The sequence below is a fragment of the Schistocerca cancellata genome, chromosome 3, assembly GCF_023864275.1.
Source record: "Schistocerca cancellata isolate TAMUIC-IGC-003103 chromosome 3, iqSchCanc2.1, whole genome shotgun sequence".
In the NCBI taxonomy this organism is placed as follows: domain Eukaryota; kingdom Metazoa; phylum Arthropoda; class Insecta; order Orthoptera; family Acrididae; genus Schistocerca; species Schistocerca cancellata.
In genome coordinates, this window is record NC_064628.1 from 281826947 (window position 1) to 281844597 (window position 17651).

The window sequence follows — 17651 nt, forward strand, 5'->3', positions numbered from 1 at the left end:
GTAGTACTCTGACACTGTGATGTAAAACTCCAAATTTTTAGAGCTGATATGCACGATGCGAACTGGGAATGGAGGTTTCTAATTTCTTAATAAAGTGTCTTCCAGTTTACTTATAATTTCTTCATCACTTTAGAAGAGTAAACCTTTTACGGAGACGATCTAAAAAGTTTTGAAATATCACATTTTCAAACGTTTCTAATGTATGTGAATTTCTAGGGGACCAAACTGCTTGAGTCATCGGTCCTTAGACTTACATATTACTTAAACCAACTTATGCTAAGAACAACACACACACACACCCATGCCCGAGGGAGGACTCGATCTTCCGACGGGAGGGGCCGCGCAATCCCTGACATGCCTCCTCAAACCGCGCGGCCATTCCGCACGGCTATCGCATTTTGTCACACTGAACAAGGTGGTGTAGAGGAAAGCCATGGATTTCAATACACGACCGCCCACACATCTACCCGTTTTCCGTGGTTTCCCCGTCTTGCTACAGAGAACTGGCAGGATGATTTCCTAGAAAGGGACACGGCCTATTTTCTTCCTGATCCATCCATAATTCGAGTTTGTGCTCAGATTCTAATGACTTCGTCGCAGGGAACGTTGAACTCCAGTTTTCAAAAATGGCTCTGAGCACTATGCGACTTAACTTCTGAGGTCATCAGTCGCCTAGAACTTAGAACTAATTAAACCTAACTAACCTAAGGACATCACACACATCCATGCCCGAGACAGGATTCGAACCTGCGACCGTAGCGGTCGCTCGGTTCCAGACTCTAGCGCCTAGAACCGCACGGCCACTCCGGCCGGCAACTCCAGTTTTCCTTCTTCATTTTCTCACACCACTTAAGGTGTCTTAGCTGCTCTAAATTTCAGCAGTTTTAATGGTCTTCGTAGGATGCGTTCGAGGATATGAGAAATCCATATTTCTAGACGTTCGTAGAGTTTATCTGCTGCGTAATGAAAACTTTTCTCATCTGCAACTGTAACTCACCACTGGGATAGTTTCTTGGTACTACGTCGGAAGAAATGTGATAGTCTGGAGTTGAGTATAAGTGCGAAAATCATCTTCCTTGTAACACGATCTCTCTCGAAAACTGTAGGTGAGACAATGCGACTCATTGCGTGGGGAACGTTATGACAACGCTAAAGTTCCTGGACAGTTTTGTTTTTCACTTTAGAGGAGTGGTCTGCGCGTTATCGTGATAGTCCTCTGTGTTTTAATGTGTCAACAAGAGCATCTGAATAGTTACTAATGAATGTCAGCTCGTCTGTTTACTTTGCAGGAAAGTAATTCGCAGTAATCATCTTTTTTGTCCTAATAAACTCACAATATCATCTTGTGCTGGTAGTCATAAACTTTTGAATAGGATGTCGGCTTTTTTCTTATTTTGATGTTGGTGAAAATTGCTACATGTACATCTTCAGCATCAGGAATAGTACATTACGTAATTAGTTGATGACTTTCATTATATTATTTTAAAACGTATCCTTGATGTAATTTTAACACAATTTGATTTCAGCAAGGTATTTAATCTAATACCAGTGTTGGGATAATATAATTTTGAAAAGTAAACAGCAGAAAGTCACTGTGTACTCATGTGGTTCGACAGCTACCTGAGAAACATGCACTCATTAGTCGTCTGTGGAACGCACAAGTGTGCTCTTAGGAGTTCTCCAGGGTTCAGTTGTGGTAATTTGTTTTTCTCCCTGTATATCGCTGATATACCATCCGTTTTAGATCATTTTAATGATTGTATACGTGCCTGTGACATTCAGCTGTACGTTTGTACCAGTCCTAAGAACATCGGTTCTGTATTCTTTGTATAGGTACAGATAATCTTTATATCCCATCGAAAGTTGGTCAGAGAAGATTTTTGTGAAGCAGTTCCTTCAATTTCCATGATGGCACTCCATTACCCTACCAAATATCAGTAAAAGTTTTCGACATAATCGTAGATAACCGCAACAGACTAATATAAAATGCCGAATGTATATTTCAAAACTCTTTTAAAGCTAGTTCAGCCATAAACCGCCCTGGATTTCTATGTCTGTACTGTATCTCTTCATGGCACAGATAGCGAAAACTGCAGACGGCACAAATTAGCCATGAATGCTTGATTAAGATAACGAGGTCTGTTCAAAAAGTTTCGGGTACTTTGTCCACAAAATTTTTCTAAGCTTACTTTTTACTTATTCTGCATGGTCTTCTTTGAAATACTCTCCTCTACAATTGATACACCGCTCGCAACGCAGTTTCCACTTCCGAAAGCAGTCTTGGTATGCCTCTTATTGGATCACCCAAGTGCTGTCTGCGAATTTTCTTTTATCTGTCTATCGTTGCAAATCTTCGTCCTTTCAACATGGTTTTCAACTTTGGAAATCAAGAAAAGTCCGCAGGGGCCAGGTCTGGAGAGTACGGAGGATGAGGTAACATACTGATTTCGTTTTTTGTGCAATAGTCACGCACCAACAGGGATGAATGTGCGGGTGCTTTATCGTGATGCGAGAACCATGAGTTACCTCGCCGTATTTCAGACCGTTTCCTTTTCACATTTCCTCGCAGGCGTCGCAACACGTCCCGGTAATACCATCGATTAACAGTTTGTTCCTGTGGCACGAATTCATGATGAACTGATCCTTCAAAGTAGAAGAAAACTATCAGCATGGCTTTGACATTTGACCTGACGTGACGAGGTTTTTTTGGTCTTGGAGAACCTTTCCCGATCCACTGTGAAGATTCAACCTTGGTCTCAACAACATAACCGTAGACCCAAGTCTCATCACCAGTTATGATTCTCTTAAGGAACATTTCGTTCTCATTTGCGCGATCCAAAAGCTCTTCACAGATTGCGAGGCTAAGGTCTTTCTTGGTCTTGACTCAAAAGCTGTGGGAAGACCTTGGCTGCAACACGACGCATTCCAAGATGTTGTGTCAGGATTTCATGACATGATCCAACTGAAATGTTACAATCTTCTGCAATCTTTCGGGCAGTCTTCGATTGGCACGCACATGAGCGCCATCGATAGACGTCGAAGGGCGTGTTGAACGAGGGTCATTTTTAACTTCCGTCCGGCCATTTTTAAACCACGTGAGCCTTTCGTTAACAACGAGTACGGTTTAAGCACACATCACCGCAGGCTTCCTGCATAATTTGGTATGCCTCTGCGGTTTTCTTGGTTCTCAAGCAAAATTTAATGCAGACGCGTTGCTCCTCTAACCATGCCATCTCGGAATTCGCATACTGTGCGACACAACGCTCTGCTTAGTACAGCACTGAACAATAACTAACAGGCACACATCAATGAAACTTCCTGTAGTTACATACTAAACACAGGCGTGTGCAAAGATGTCAACTACATTTAGCTCCAGCACGCCATTGCCGCGAAATTGCGAATGTTCTGAAATTTTTTGAACAGACCTCGTACGTGAGTAATAGTTATTCGGGCACATCCTTTCTCATGCACAGTTAGGATAGATGTGACCAGACAAGAGACGTTCTTTCCACGAACTTTGTATTGATCACCTCCCAAATCAGTGGACTTCTCAATTCATCCCCTCGGATGTCAAATACCCGTCATTATTCCATTACTGCAACGCAATACCTAGCAGATCCAGGGACTTAGATGTACCCACGCGTTATTCAAAATCCTTCTCAACCCGTAACAGATCAACGGTTAATATACATTTGATTCAAAATTATGCTGCACTATAAAGGAAACTCAAGATTTTAGTATTATCATGAAGATAGTTTCCTTTGAGCATATTCCAGTTGTCCTGCTGATCAATTTTGAATCAATGCTCATCCATAGTTTCTCATCTTTGTGTCATCTTCCATCTTCGTTGCATTTTCTTTCATAATTTATCCTAATACTTTTGTAGTATGTACTTTTCTCTGTTCCTGAACCAATGAATTCCTGCTTCTGATTTGCATTTTTCAGTACTGTTGCCATATGTTTCTTACTGCATAGTTATCATTCCTCCCCCTCGGCATCAGCATGACACCTTTGAGGTACGTACTTAACAATATCAATACGACTGATATTTAATTCTACAAGATTACGTGGAGGTTGAAAGGAATATGAATTCCAATAATTCTATTGGACGTGGTTCTATTCGAGTTCGCTAAATTATGGGTGAAATTGATGGTGAACATCGAACGTCATAATTTGCAGCTAAGTCTGTGACTGCTGCGTCTTACGAAAGACATTTTTGGTAGTCTGGAGCCATCATACTACACAAATGGGAGATGAAGCGGGAAGTGCGACCGTGGACTGACAGTGATCATAGGTGTCGAGAGTAGAGCGTGTGATGACCTTTCTGGATGACTTTTAAAGCGCCAGAAGCTTTCGCAAGACATCTAACGTTTACAGTAGTGCTGCAATGTCTAGACTCTTGACAGCTGACACAGGGAACAGTAACACAGTCTGTGACAGTTCTAGTGGGAATGTGTTTCATCATACGGAATCCGACCAGCACTGCCGCCTGTCGCAGGTTTTGCGTGTCACAAAAACACGTTTTCATTGCGTTGCTACTGGTCTACCCGTCATTCATTAAAAGAGCGGCACAAAAAAGGAAAAAGACAACGGAGAAACAGTGTCGATACCTCGCAAGCGCGTATTGCTGTCAGGCGTAGCAGAGCAGGGGTAAAAACTCAGATTCGCTTTGTGTAACGATTCACCAGTTACAGTCATTTGTGTAATAATGGTAGAAAATCTATTATCAAAATATACCGTCTAAATCAATTCTGATAATTTATTTCTTACGAAGGAAAAAAGTATTAAAATGTACTTGGACCAGAAGTAGGCCTACGAGCGTAATACATACGATTGCTAGTATTTGTAGATAAGTTTCAACCTGTGTCTTGAACTAAGGTGGCATTAGCAAACATCGGAGCAGTTGCGATCAGATCTTAACAATGACAATTTTAGTAGGAGCTGGATTTCAACGAGATCTCAAATCAGCTGGAGTTCTTAAGCCTCTCACGGCAGCTTCTGACACTATGTGGAAGGAGGCATTGCTGTCAAAATTTATAGAAATAATCCCCTGACAGAAGCTGGCGTTTCTAGTACACAACAAGCTATATGACAGGCTCTTCGAGGTGTTCCTGAATGGACAAGCTAGCAGTTGGAGGACTCTGAATAATGGTCCCCCTCAGAGATTAGTTCTGCCCTTCATTCTGTTTAGCCTGTATATCCGTGACTTGCCAGAAACAGACTCCATTAAAAATCCAGTACGCAGATGACCTAGCCTTAGTCTTCCAAGGTAAAGACTTTAATGCACTGTGAGAATGGGTGCTCAAACAAAACTGATATTATTGCGTTCCATCTAAATAATAAAGAAGCTCAAAGGAAACCGCATGTGACTTTCGATGGACTCGAAGTGCAGTATAACTACAGCCAATATATCTAGGAATCATTTGCATCTGTCCTTGACATTCAAACAAGAGCGCATCAAATTCAACAAGAAATTTAGACCTGTCTCCATTCAGCGGTTATCTGTCCTATCCAATATTTCTCCAAATGGCTAAGGCAAAGTTGCTCAAGAAGATCACCTCTCATAAGAAATCTTCTTTGTACAATTTCCTACAAGATCCACCAACAACTCGCCTGAAATTATAGGTTGATTCACAAATTATCAATTCTTTCGATGTGACCTCCAAATTGCGACAAATCTGGAATAAGCAGCCAACTAGCGACGTTGACGTGGTTCGGGATCCAACAAAGAAGGATGACAGATTCCGACTAATGAGTCATACTTGGTCGTGGCTGAACCGCAGTAGGACGAAAAAAGGAAGGTGCGGATACATCTTGAAGAAGTGGGGTTTCCGTTCATATGCTGACTGCCACTGAGGACTGGAGGAGCAAACAGTAGGACACATTGTTGCGGAGTGCTCACTGCGAGCATTTGACAGTGACCTGAGCACTCTACACCAAGTGACTCCGAGTGCTCTGGACTGGTTGTCATATTTGGAGATTTCCATCTGATTGCATATATTTTTATGTAGTTGTACGAATATACGATAAATAAATGAGTAAACTGAAAAAGACAAAAATTAAACTCGAGCAACAGAAATGAATCACAGAATTTCAGGTCACTCACAAATAAAAGAAACACTAAAACAGTTTCCTACTCAACAAAATTACGGAAAATGTAGTGGAAATAGAGTACTTAGGAAGTACAACAATACGGCATGAGCGAAGCAAGGAAGATTCTGTGGACATAGTCGTGCAGGTGGTAAATGTTTAGACGAACTACAGAAATCACACAGTGGCTCTGGACTGAAAACAGAGGCATGAACTTCTACGGTTTGTGCAAAGAATTATGTGGAGTGGAATCATGGACACTGAGAAAGAAGAAACTAATACTATGAACGATGTTGCGGTACAGAAACATACTAATAATAAAGAGGAAAGACAACTGATGTACAATGGAAGGCACAGCTGGAAGAGAAGTAAACGAAAATTTAACGTATCGTTGACGTTGTTTTCGTTAGAGACGGAACACGAACTCGTAACACATTAGAAATATTGATGAATATTAAAATAAGTGAGATCTATTCTTGGTTTACATCCCACTGACGAATCGTCACAGTATAGTCTATCTTATGATATTTGCTCTTCATCATGGCCAGTATTACCCATAAATCTGTGTTCAAAGAATAAAATTGCTTTGTAGATAAGTAAAAATTCAAGTTGAAATACGAGAAGTGTTACTTTTTCAATGTTGTCGCTCATAGTTAGGCACTTACATACTCCATCTATAAAAGAAAAATGAAGCGCACGTTCTGCGTGAGTACTGTCAAATTCCAAATCCGTATCGCTATTTTTCAATGCCAAAAGGTTCCTAGCATTTCTATCCTCGTTGTTAGAGTTTCCTCTGGTAATGCATATATACGTGAAATATCTCTAGTTGCTTCCCAGTCTGGATACCAGACTAATTTAAAGACTCCTCGCAAGTGGCAATACGTTTTTAATAAGATCGTGATTAGTAAAGTATTGTGTTACTCAAGCCAACCAACTGGCTGATACTTACTGCCTGATTAAAACTGCCAGCAGGTTCGGGACTCTAATCTAGGACGTTTACCTTTCGTGGGGAACTAGCTCACCAACTGGACTATCGAAGCACGACTCCCCTTCCTTACTTACAGCTTTTCTTCCGCGGGGTAATGAAATTTCGGGATTACATTTGTCTAGATAACGTATTTAAGTGATCAACATTGGAAGATCACAGGTTAATGTATGCGCGAGATAAGCCATTGGAAATGTGAACTGCTGGTACATTAATAACCGGTGTAACCGCCAAAATTATGAACGCAAGTATGCAGATGTGCATGCTTTGTGTTGTACCGGTGTCGGATGTCAGTTTGTGGGATGGAGTTCCAAGCCCTCAACTGCCCTTCTTCTAACCAACACACGGTCGTCACTGCAACAAGGTAGAACCAGCTTTCATAGCAACATAGCACACACATCCCTGCCCTCAGTGTGCTCTTGTTTGACACCACTGAAGTCTGAAACGGCGGTGGTTTGAGGTCAGTGTAATGCATGTTACAGGGTGTCTGGTTCGTAGCTCTCGTTAAAGTAAGCGATTTGCGATTTGTAACAGTTTTTTGTCACTGTGGTTCCAACTACTGCTCAAATTGCTGCTGCAAGTGCAGTACTATGTGCCAGGGCCAAGTACCGAATACGATGGTCTTCCCTCTCGGTAGTGCCAGTGGTTGCCGGAGCGAAGTCTTCTTGTGACCGTGCATTATCGTGACCCCTCTGCCAGAAGTCGTGTACAGTGACTACAATCCTACCAAGTCTTTCTGCAGTATAGCGGAAGGATCATCCAGCTTCTTGTAGCCCTATTACACGACCTGATTCAAACTCAGTGAGGTGCTGTTAATGACGTCTTTGTCACCTTAAAGCCATTGTTGACTAATATCAACACACCAAGTCTAACATCAAAGGTCTAACTCTCACGATAGTAACAGCCACTCTTGCGCGACTGACGAGAAATTTGAACAGACATAATCTTTGAGATGTAGAAACATGTCTACCAATTACTTCTTGGTGTTGCGACATTTTTCTGTCAGTGTATATTGGTACTTGTCATATCCGAAACGTGAACGATCTAGTTCTGTCGGAAATAGTCATTCGCCTTTTCATTGTACTCGAATTAATGTGCGAAGAATACTTAATTGTTACGTGCGCAAGTGTGCGCTGCGGTGGACCGCGAGAGTTCGGGCTGCAGACGGCGTTGTGGGCTTTCAGTGATCTGCACGGCGGCCGAGCCGGTCCGCGGCTGGGTGAACAACCTGAACGGGCCAGCGGGCGTGGTGGCCGGCGTGGGGCTGGGCGTGCTGCGGACGCTCAACAACAACGGCCGCCTCACCGCCGACCTGGTGCCCGCCGACATGGTCATCAACGCCACCATCGTCGCCGCCTGGGACGCACACCGCAGGCACCAGGAGCGCAGGTCCGTACACACACGTCACTGTCTGCCCGCCCTGTCCGCTCACTGTTCCCCTCCTCTTTCTAGCTCTGGTATGGTCTTCTGTCACGCTTTTGACGGAGGACGTGTGTGATGAAGTGAAGCAGAAGAAACAGGAGTCGACCGGGAAGAGAATCAGAATTTACAAGAGCTTTCGACCACTCAAAATCAAATAAGGCTGAAGGGATAGATAACATTCCATCAGAATTTCTAAAATGATTAGGGCCACTGGCAACAAAAGACTACTCAAATTATTGTGTAGAATGTTTGAGACTAGCTATGTACCATCAGACTTTCGGATCCATAAACTTGTGAAGATAGTAAGAGACTACAAGTGCTAAACTTATCGTACAATCAGTTTAATAGCTCTTGCATCAAAGTTCCTGACAAGAGTAATGTACAGAAGACTGGAATAGAAAATCGAGAATGTGCGTGATGACGATCAGTTCCGCTTTAGGAAGGGCACATGCATAACAGAGCCAGTTCTGACGTTCCGGTTGACAATGGAAGCAAACCTGAAGAAAAATGAAGACGCGTTCATAGGATCTGTCGACCTGGGAAAAGTTTTCGACAGTGTGAAGGAGGTGCAAAATGTTCGAAATTCTGGGGAAAGTGGGGGCAAGCTGTAGGAAAAGACGGGTAATATGCAGTATACAGGGTGGTCCATTGATCGTGACCGGGCCAAATATCTTACGAAATAAGCGTTAAACGAGAAAACTACAATGAACGAAACTTGTCTAGCTTGAAGAGGGAAACCAGATGGTGCTATGGTTGGCCAGCTAGAAGGCGCTTCCATAGGTAAAACGGATATCAACTGCGTTTTTTAAAAATACAAACCCCCATTTTTTATTTCATATTGGTGTAGTACGTATAGAAATATTAATGTTTCAGTAGGGCCACTTTTTTCACTTTGTGATAGATGGCGCTGTAATAGTCACAAACATATGGCTCACAATTTTACACGAACAGTTGTTAACAGGTAGGTGTTCTAAATTAAGATACAGAACGTAGGTACGTTTGAACAATTTATTTCGGTTGTTCCAATGTGATACATGTACCTTTGTGAACTAATCATTTCTGAGAACGCATGCTGTTACTGCGTGATTACCTGTAAATACCACATTAATGCCTTAAATGCTCAAAATGATGTCCGTCAACCTCAATTCATTTGGCAAAACGTGTAACGACATTCCTCAGTCGGCAAGACTCAGCGGAGCAGCGCCTCTGAGGAAGTCCAGCGCAGTCCTGGACGAAACGTAAGGAGCAGAAAAGTTCTTGGACCACGACCTCACATCCCGGAAAGTACATAAACAGCCATTCCTCTCAACAGCCAGTAGTTCGCCTTCCGTAATGTTCGCACACGCATTGACAATGCACTGACGCATGTTATCAGACGTTGTCGGTATATCACGATAGCAAATATCCTTCAACTTTCCCCACAGAAAGAAAGCCGGGGACGTCAGATCCGGTGAACGCGCGGGCCATGGTATGGTGCTTCGACGACCAATCCACCTGTCATGAAATATGGTATTAATACCGCTTCAACCGCACGCGAGCTATTTGGCGGACATCCATCATGTTGGAAGTACATCGCCATTCTGTCATGCAGTGAAACATCTTGTATTAACATCGGTAGAACATTACGTAGGAAATCAGCATACATTGCACCATTTAGAATGCCATCTATAAAATGGGGGCCAATTATCCTTCCTCTCATAATGCCGCACCATACATTAACCCGCCAAGGTCGCTGGTGTTCCACTTGTGGCAGCCATCGTGGATTTTCCGTTACCCAATAGTGCATAATATGCCGGTTTATGTTACCGCTGTTGGTGAATGACGCTTCGTCGCTAAATAGAACGCGTGCAAAAGATCTGTCATCGTCCCGTAATTTCTCTTGTGCCCAGTGGCAGAACTGTACACGACGTTCAAAGTCGTCGCCATGCAATTCCTGGTGCACAGAAATATGGCACGGGTAGCATTCTCGACACCGACGTTTTTGAGATTCCCGATTCTGCTACTGATGTGCGGATTAGCCGCGACAGCAGCTAAAACACCTACTTGGGCATCATCATTTGTTGCAGGTCGTGGTTGACGTTTCACATGTGGCTGATCACTTCTTGTTTCCTTACATAACGCAACTATCCGGCGAACGGTCCGGTCACTTGGATGATGTCGTCCAAGATACCGAGCAGCATACATAGCACACGCCCGTTGGGCATTTTTATCACAATAGCCATACAGAAACACGATATCGACCTTTTCCGCAATTGTTAAACGGTCCATTTAAACACGGGTAATGTATCGCAAAGCAAATACCGTCCACACTGATGGAATGTTACGTGATACAACGTACTTACACGTTTGTGACTATTACAGCGCCATCTATCACAAAGCGAAAAAAGTGGTCCAACTAAAACATTCATGTTTCTTTACGTACTACACGAATATGTAATAAAAAATGGGGGTTCCTATTTTTAAAAAAACGCAGTTAATATCCGTTTGACCTATGACAGCGCCATCTAGCGGGCCAACCATAGCGCCATCTGGTTTCCCCCTTCAAGCTAGACGAGTTTCGTTCTTTGTAGTTTTTTCGTTTGATGCTTATTTCGTGAGATATTGGCCTGGTCACTATCAATGGACCACCCTGTATACAAGAACCAAGAGGGAACAATGAGTTGAAGACCAAGAACGGAAAGCTCTGATTAAAAACGGTATAACACAGAGATTTAGTCTTTCGCCCCTGCTGTTCAAACTATACATCGAAGAAGCAGTGATAGAAATAAAAGAAAAGTTTGAGAGTGGAATTTAAATCCAAGGTGAAGTGATATCAATGATGAGATTCGCTGATGGCATTGCTATCCTGAATGAAAGTGAAGAAGAATTACAGGACCTTTTGAATGGAATGGACAAACTAACGATCACAGAATATGGTTCCAGAGTAAATCGAAGAAAGGCGAAAGTAATGAGAAGAAGCGAAAACGAGAACAGCGAGAAACTTAATACCAGAATTGAGAATCACGAAGTAGATGACGTTAGTGAATTCCGCAACCTAAGCAGCAAAATAGCGAATGGCGGACGGAGCAAGGAGGACATCAAACGCAGACTTGCACTGGCAAAAAGAGCATTTCTGGCCAAGATGAGTCTACTAGTGTCAAACATAGGTCTTAATTTGAGGAATAAATGTCTGAGAATGTACGTGTAGGGTACAGCATAGTATGGTAGCGAACCGGAATAAAAGATAATTGAAGCGTTTGATATGTGGTGCTACAGAAGAATGTTGAAAAGTATGTCGACTGTTAAGGAAAGGAATGAGAACGTTCTATGCAGAATCGGCGAGAAAAATATGTGGAAAATATTGACAAAAGGCAGGCAGGACGATAGAACACCTGTTCCGACAGCGGGGAATAACTTACATGGCACTAGAGAGAGGTGTAGAGAGCAAAAATTGTAGAAGAAGACAGAGATTGGAATCCATCCATCGAATAACTGAGGACATACCTTACTAGTCCGACCCTGAAAGGAAAAGGTTGGCAGGAGAGGAATTCGTGGCGGGGCGCAGCAAACCAAAATCAGTCAGAAGAGTGATAACTCAAAGGAAATAATGATGTTCATATTTTGAAAAACATACTGATGACTGTACGCCTGCACTTCCGTTGGCCTGGGACCGCCCTCCTCATTCCGCAATCTTCCCCTTACAGTTGTTTTCAGACGGTACCCTCTGCAATGTCCGGGCGACAATGGTCGGAGGAATTGTCCGCTGTTCTTGTGAAGGTATAACCCCGATCTGCCGACTGAGGAATTTCTGGGCACCAGTACTTTAATGCGGGAGACGGGAGGGAGGAGGAGGGGTTAGGAAAGTTCTGATTCTCGGATTCTATTGGCAGAATTTATGCATTTATCACTGGAAGCGCACCCAGAAAGCGTAAAACTCTGTAGTTTATACTGAGAAAGGGGAGCCCTGAAATTTAATGTGAGCTGGCCGCTGAACGCCGCAGCATAGCAGTCCAGTAAGCGACAAAATGTGCTTAAAGTGTTTAACTTCCACAGGTTATTGGATTGACAGTCATGGCTCGGTTAATAAGAGAAAATCACACACAGTAAATGCTAAAATACACGAGAAATGAAATGTGTTTACGGAATTTTTGGCCGGCAATCTCCTTTTGGGTAGTCTTGTCGCCTGGTGCAAGTTTTTATTTGACGTCACTTCAGCGACTTGCACGTCGATGAAGCATAAAAAATCCCCGACGCGACCGTAAATCTAACCCGGGGCCCCGTGATCTAGAATCAGCAAAGTTAACCACAACATCAAGAGCTACTGACCTAGTAGAAATGAGGCGAGGGAGAGAGGAATACTCAGTCAAATAATGTTGTGGTATCAGTAGAAGTTTTAGCGCTGCAATCCTGATAGCATGGATGACTTCAATATTCGGCTGCAATCGTGCTTTCGAAGTATCATCGTTACAAGATGTTTAAACACTGTGCTTGTAGAGAACCTCTGAGGACACTACTGGAATTGGTCCACGTGAGCCGCAGGCTGACGTTACCTGTCGTTGAGAAGCGTGTTGACTTCTTCATGGAGACAAAACGGGAAAAAGTAAGAGCCACTACCAGCTTTTGCTGCTATAAAAATTCTCGGATCCCAAAGAAAACAATCGATACAACTTTTTATGGTAAACCTAACTCTTCCTTTTGCAGTAGCTTTGGAAGGACTCCTCTATGGCGTTAAGATGCCAGGCACTGACATCTTCCTAATGACGAACTCCACCTTGCAGGTGTATCCTGCGCGTAAAAGCGTTAAAGGTCCTAAAAAAATTTTAATAAAAATCATCGTCTCGGCTACAATTAGTAGATTTTAATACACGCAGATATCGAAACGATCATGGAAAAATACCTCCATACCTGTGTATGCCAGCCATGACAAAACTCTTACATCAGGTGAGTAAGGTGTATGAGACAGGCGAAATACCCTCACACTTCAAGAAGAATATAATAATCCCAATTCCAAAGAAAGCAAGTGCTGACAGGTGTGAAAATTACCGAACTATCAGTTTCATAAGTTACGGCTGCAAAATACGAACACGAATCCTTTACAGAAGAATGGAAAAAACTGGTAGAAGTCGACCTCGGGGTAGATCAGTTTGGATGCCGGAGAAATGTAAGAACACACGAGGCAGTACTGACCCTACGGCTTCTCATAGAAGATAAGTTAAGGAAAGGCAAACTCACCCTTATTGCATTTGTAGACTCAGAGAAAGTTTTGACGATGTTGACCGGAATACTTTCTTTCAAATTCTAAAGGGATAAAATACAGAGAGCGAAAGGCTATTTACAAAGTGTGCAGAAACCGGATGACAGTTATAAGAGTCGATGGACATGAAAGGGAAGAAGTGTTTGGGAAGGGAGTGAGACAGGGTTGTAGCCTCTCCCCGACGTTATTCAATCTCTATATTGAGCAAGCAGTAAAGAAAACAAACGAAAAATTTGTAGCAGGCATTAAAGTCCATGGAGAAGAAATAAAACTCTGAGGTTTGCCAACGACACTGCAGTTCTGTCAGAGACAGCAAAGGACTTGGAAGAGCAATGGAATGGAATGGACAGTGTCTTGAATGAAGGATATAATATGAACATCAACAAAAGCAAATCGAGAATAATGGAATGTAGTCAAATTAAAACAGGTGATGCTGAGAAAATTAGATTACGAAATGAGACACTTAAAGTAGTAAATGAGTTTTGCTATTTGAGAAGCAAAATAAATGAAGATGGTCGGAGTATGGAGGATATAAAATGTAAATTGGCACTTGCAAAGAAAACATTTCTGAAGAAGAGAAATTTCTTAACATCTAGTATAGATTTAAGTGTCAGGAAGTCGTTTCTGAAAGTATTTGTATGGAGTGTAGCCCTGTATGGGAGTGAAACGTAGACGATAAACAGTTTAGACAAGAAGTGGTGCTACAGAAGAATGCTGAAGACTAAATGGGTAGATCACGTAACTAATGAGGAGTGACTGGATACAATTGGGGAGAAGAGAAATTTATGGTACAACCTGATTAAAAGAAGTGATCGGCTGTTAGGACACATTCTGGGACATCAAGGGATCACCAATTTAGTCCTGGAGGGAATCGTGGGGGATAAAAACCGTAGAGGGAGACCAAGAGATGAGGGATGTATGTTACTGGGAGTTGTAGAGGCTTGCAAAGGATAGAGTAACACGGAGTGCTGCATCAAACTAGTCTTTGGACTGAAGGCCTCAACAACAACAACAACCTGTGTATCACCATTATCTATTTATCTTCTACCGGCTTCCCTCACATCACCTATAAAATGCATATGCAAATTTTCTCACTCCGTAATAACTGAAGTTTCTTAATTAAATTTTTAACTGCTTTATTTTCTTTAGTCTAATTAATTCTGAAAGTTCATCGCCATTCATTACTAACGTGGTTTCAAATGTGTCTTCGTTATATGGAGAATCATTTTCTATCTGTGGCATCGGCAGGTATTTTCCCCGATGTCAGTATGTAAATTTATCTTACGTAATTATAATAGTTCGAACTGGTATTGTTTTATCTGCGGAGACACAGCAGTCATTGCGTTTTTGCAACCCAGAATCATAATTTTCACACTCGCCGGGCGTACAGGATGGCACAATCTCTCTCTTGGTCATACATCAGTTGTAGAAATGAACATTTCCTCGTTCATACTTCATAGACGGCCATTCTAGGGTGCCAAAACCGGATGCTGTTGTTGACGACGACACCACACCGTGTAGTTATTTTTTTTTGTTTTTGTTTTGTTTTTTGCGTGATGCAGCAAGGAACAAATTATCTTAGGGGTGCCTTAAAACGTCACTATATAATGCACATATTAAATGGGTAACTAAATCGACTGCAGGTTGCCAGTGTCTGTGAAACGTTCTGGCAGATTAAAACTGTGTGCAGGACCGGGACTCAAAACCTTTGACTTTAGGGTTAAATGATCTGCCGACTGAGCTGTGAATATGTGACTCAAGACGGGCCCACATAACTTCATTTCCGCCATTATCTCTGCCCCGCTTTCCAAATTTTACAGAAGCTTTCCCGCATGCTGTGACTTTGGTAAATAGAAGAATAGGACTGGCAGAAATAAAATTGTATGGGCGCATCGTGAGCCGTGTCTTGATAGCTCAGTCGGTAGAGCACTTCACCACGAAAGGCAAAGGATTCGATTTTGAGTCCCAGCACACGGTTTTAATCTGCAGGAAGTTTCAAATCAATGGACATTCCGCTGCAGGGTGAGAATTTATTCGGCAGGCTATGTTTGTGCCAGCTGACAGACTGATCTCTTGCAGCAAGCACGCTCCGAGGATCGAGGAGGTGGCGGACAGCACCGTGGAGGCGACGGCGGGGGCGGCGACCGCTGACAGCGAGGAGCTGCCGAGCGACATCCCGGTCTTCAACTACGTGTCTTCGGCGCGCAACCCCATCACGTGGAAGCGCTTCATGTACCTGAACGAGAAGACGGGCACGCAGTGGGCCAGCTTCCACGTGCAGTGGTACTACTGCCTGTTCCTCACCCGCTACGCCTGGATGCACGCCATCCAGAAGGTGCTGCTCCACCTGCTGCCCGCGCTCGTCGTAGACACCTGCGCTCTCCTCATTGGTCGGAAGCCCATGTAAGTGAACTTGCCTCTCGGTGTTTTACACCACTCTCGTCTAGAACTACAATTATAGCTCGGCTTAAATTAGTTGGCATCTGACGTTTACGGTGCAAAAGTGGCGACATTTTCGCGACAAGTAGCCTACTGTCTGCAGGCACAGCGCTCTGCTCTCCACAGCGATACAAAATCCCTATAAAGCATTTGTATGCTACAAAAATTCGTGTAAAAGTCCTAAATTAATTTACGGTAGCGAGGGGCGTTCAATAAGTAATGCGTTTTTTTCTGAAAACAGGTTGGTTTTATTCAGGATTCTATTACATCATATTATTCTCCACTCTTTTGGCTACAAGGCCCTATGTTTCTACATGTTGTTGTTGTGGTATTCAGTCCAGAGACTAGTTTGATGCAGCTCTCCATGCTACTCTATCCTGTGCAAGGTTCTTCACCTCCCAGTACCTACTGCAGCCTACATCGTTCTGAATCTGTTTAGTGTATTCATCTCTTGGTCTCCCTCTACGATTTTTACCCTCCACGCTGCCCTCCAACACTAAATTGGTGATCCCTTGATGCCTTAGAACATGCCCTAACAACCGATTCTTTCTTCTAGTCAAGTTGTGCCACAAATTTCTGTTCTCTCCAATTCTATTCAATACCTCTTCATTAGTTATGTGATCTACCCATCTAATCTTCAGCATTCTTCTGTAGCACCACATTTCGAAAGCTTCTATTCTCTTCTTGTCCAAACTATTTATCTTCCACGTTTCAATTCCATACATGGCTACACTCCATACAAATACTTTCAGAAACGACTCCCTGACACTTAAATCTATACTCGATGTTAACAAATTTGTCTTCTTCAGAAATGCTTTCCTTCCATTTGCCAGTCTACATTTTATATCCTCTCTACTTCGACCATCATCAGCTATTTTGCACCCCAAATAGCAGAATTCATTTGCTACTTTAAGCGTCTCATTTCCTAATCTAATTCCTGCAGCATCACCCGATTTAATTCGACTACATTCCATTATTCTCGTTTTGCTTTTGTTGATATTCATATTATATCCTCCCTTCAAGACTCTGTCCATTCCGTTCAGCTGCTCTTCCAAGTCCTTTGCTGTCTCTGACAGAGTTACAATGTCATCGGCGAACCTCAAAGTTTTAATTTCTTCTCCATGGATTTTAATTCCTACTCTTAATTTTTCTTTTGTTTCCTTTACTGCTTGCTCAATGTACAGATTTAATAACATCGGGAATAGGCTACAACCCTGTCTTACTCCCTTCCCAACCACTGCTTCCCTTTCATGCCCCTCGACTCTTCTAACTGCCATCTGGTTTCTGTACAAATTGTAAATAGCCATTCGCTCCCTGTACTTTACCCCTGCCACCTTCAGAATTTGAAAGAGAGTATTCCAGTCAACGTTGTCAAAAGCTTTCCTTAAGTCTACAAATCCTAGAAACGTAGGTTTGCCTTTCCTTAATCTAGCTTCTAAGATAAGTCGTAGGGTCAGTATTGCCTCACGTGTTCCAACATTT

At 42.7% G+C, this 17651-nt stretch overlaps 1 protein-coding gene across 1 annotated transcript in view; it reads left to right on the plus strand.

The window, feature by feature from the left end:
* The window catches only part of LOC126174946 (fatty acyl-CoA reductase wat-like), a 247393-nt gene that overhangs the window by 197896 nt on the left and 31846 nt on the right, over positions 1-17651 (plus strand). The window contains exons 7-8 of the mRNA XM_049921403.1: positions 8260-8464; positions 15810-16133. Of these exons, the coding sequence (XP_049777360.1) occupies positions 8260-8464; positions 15810-16133 (529 nt within the window). The remainder of the gene's footprint in view (positions 1-8259; positions 8465-15809; positions 16134-17651) is intronic.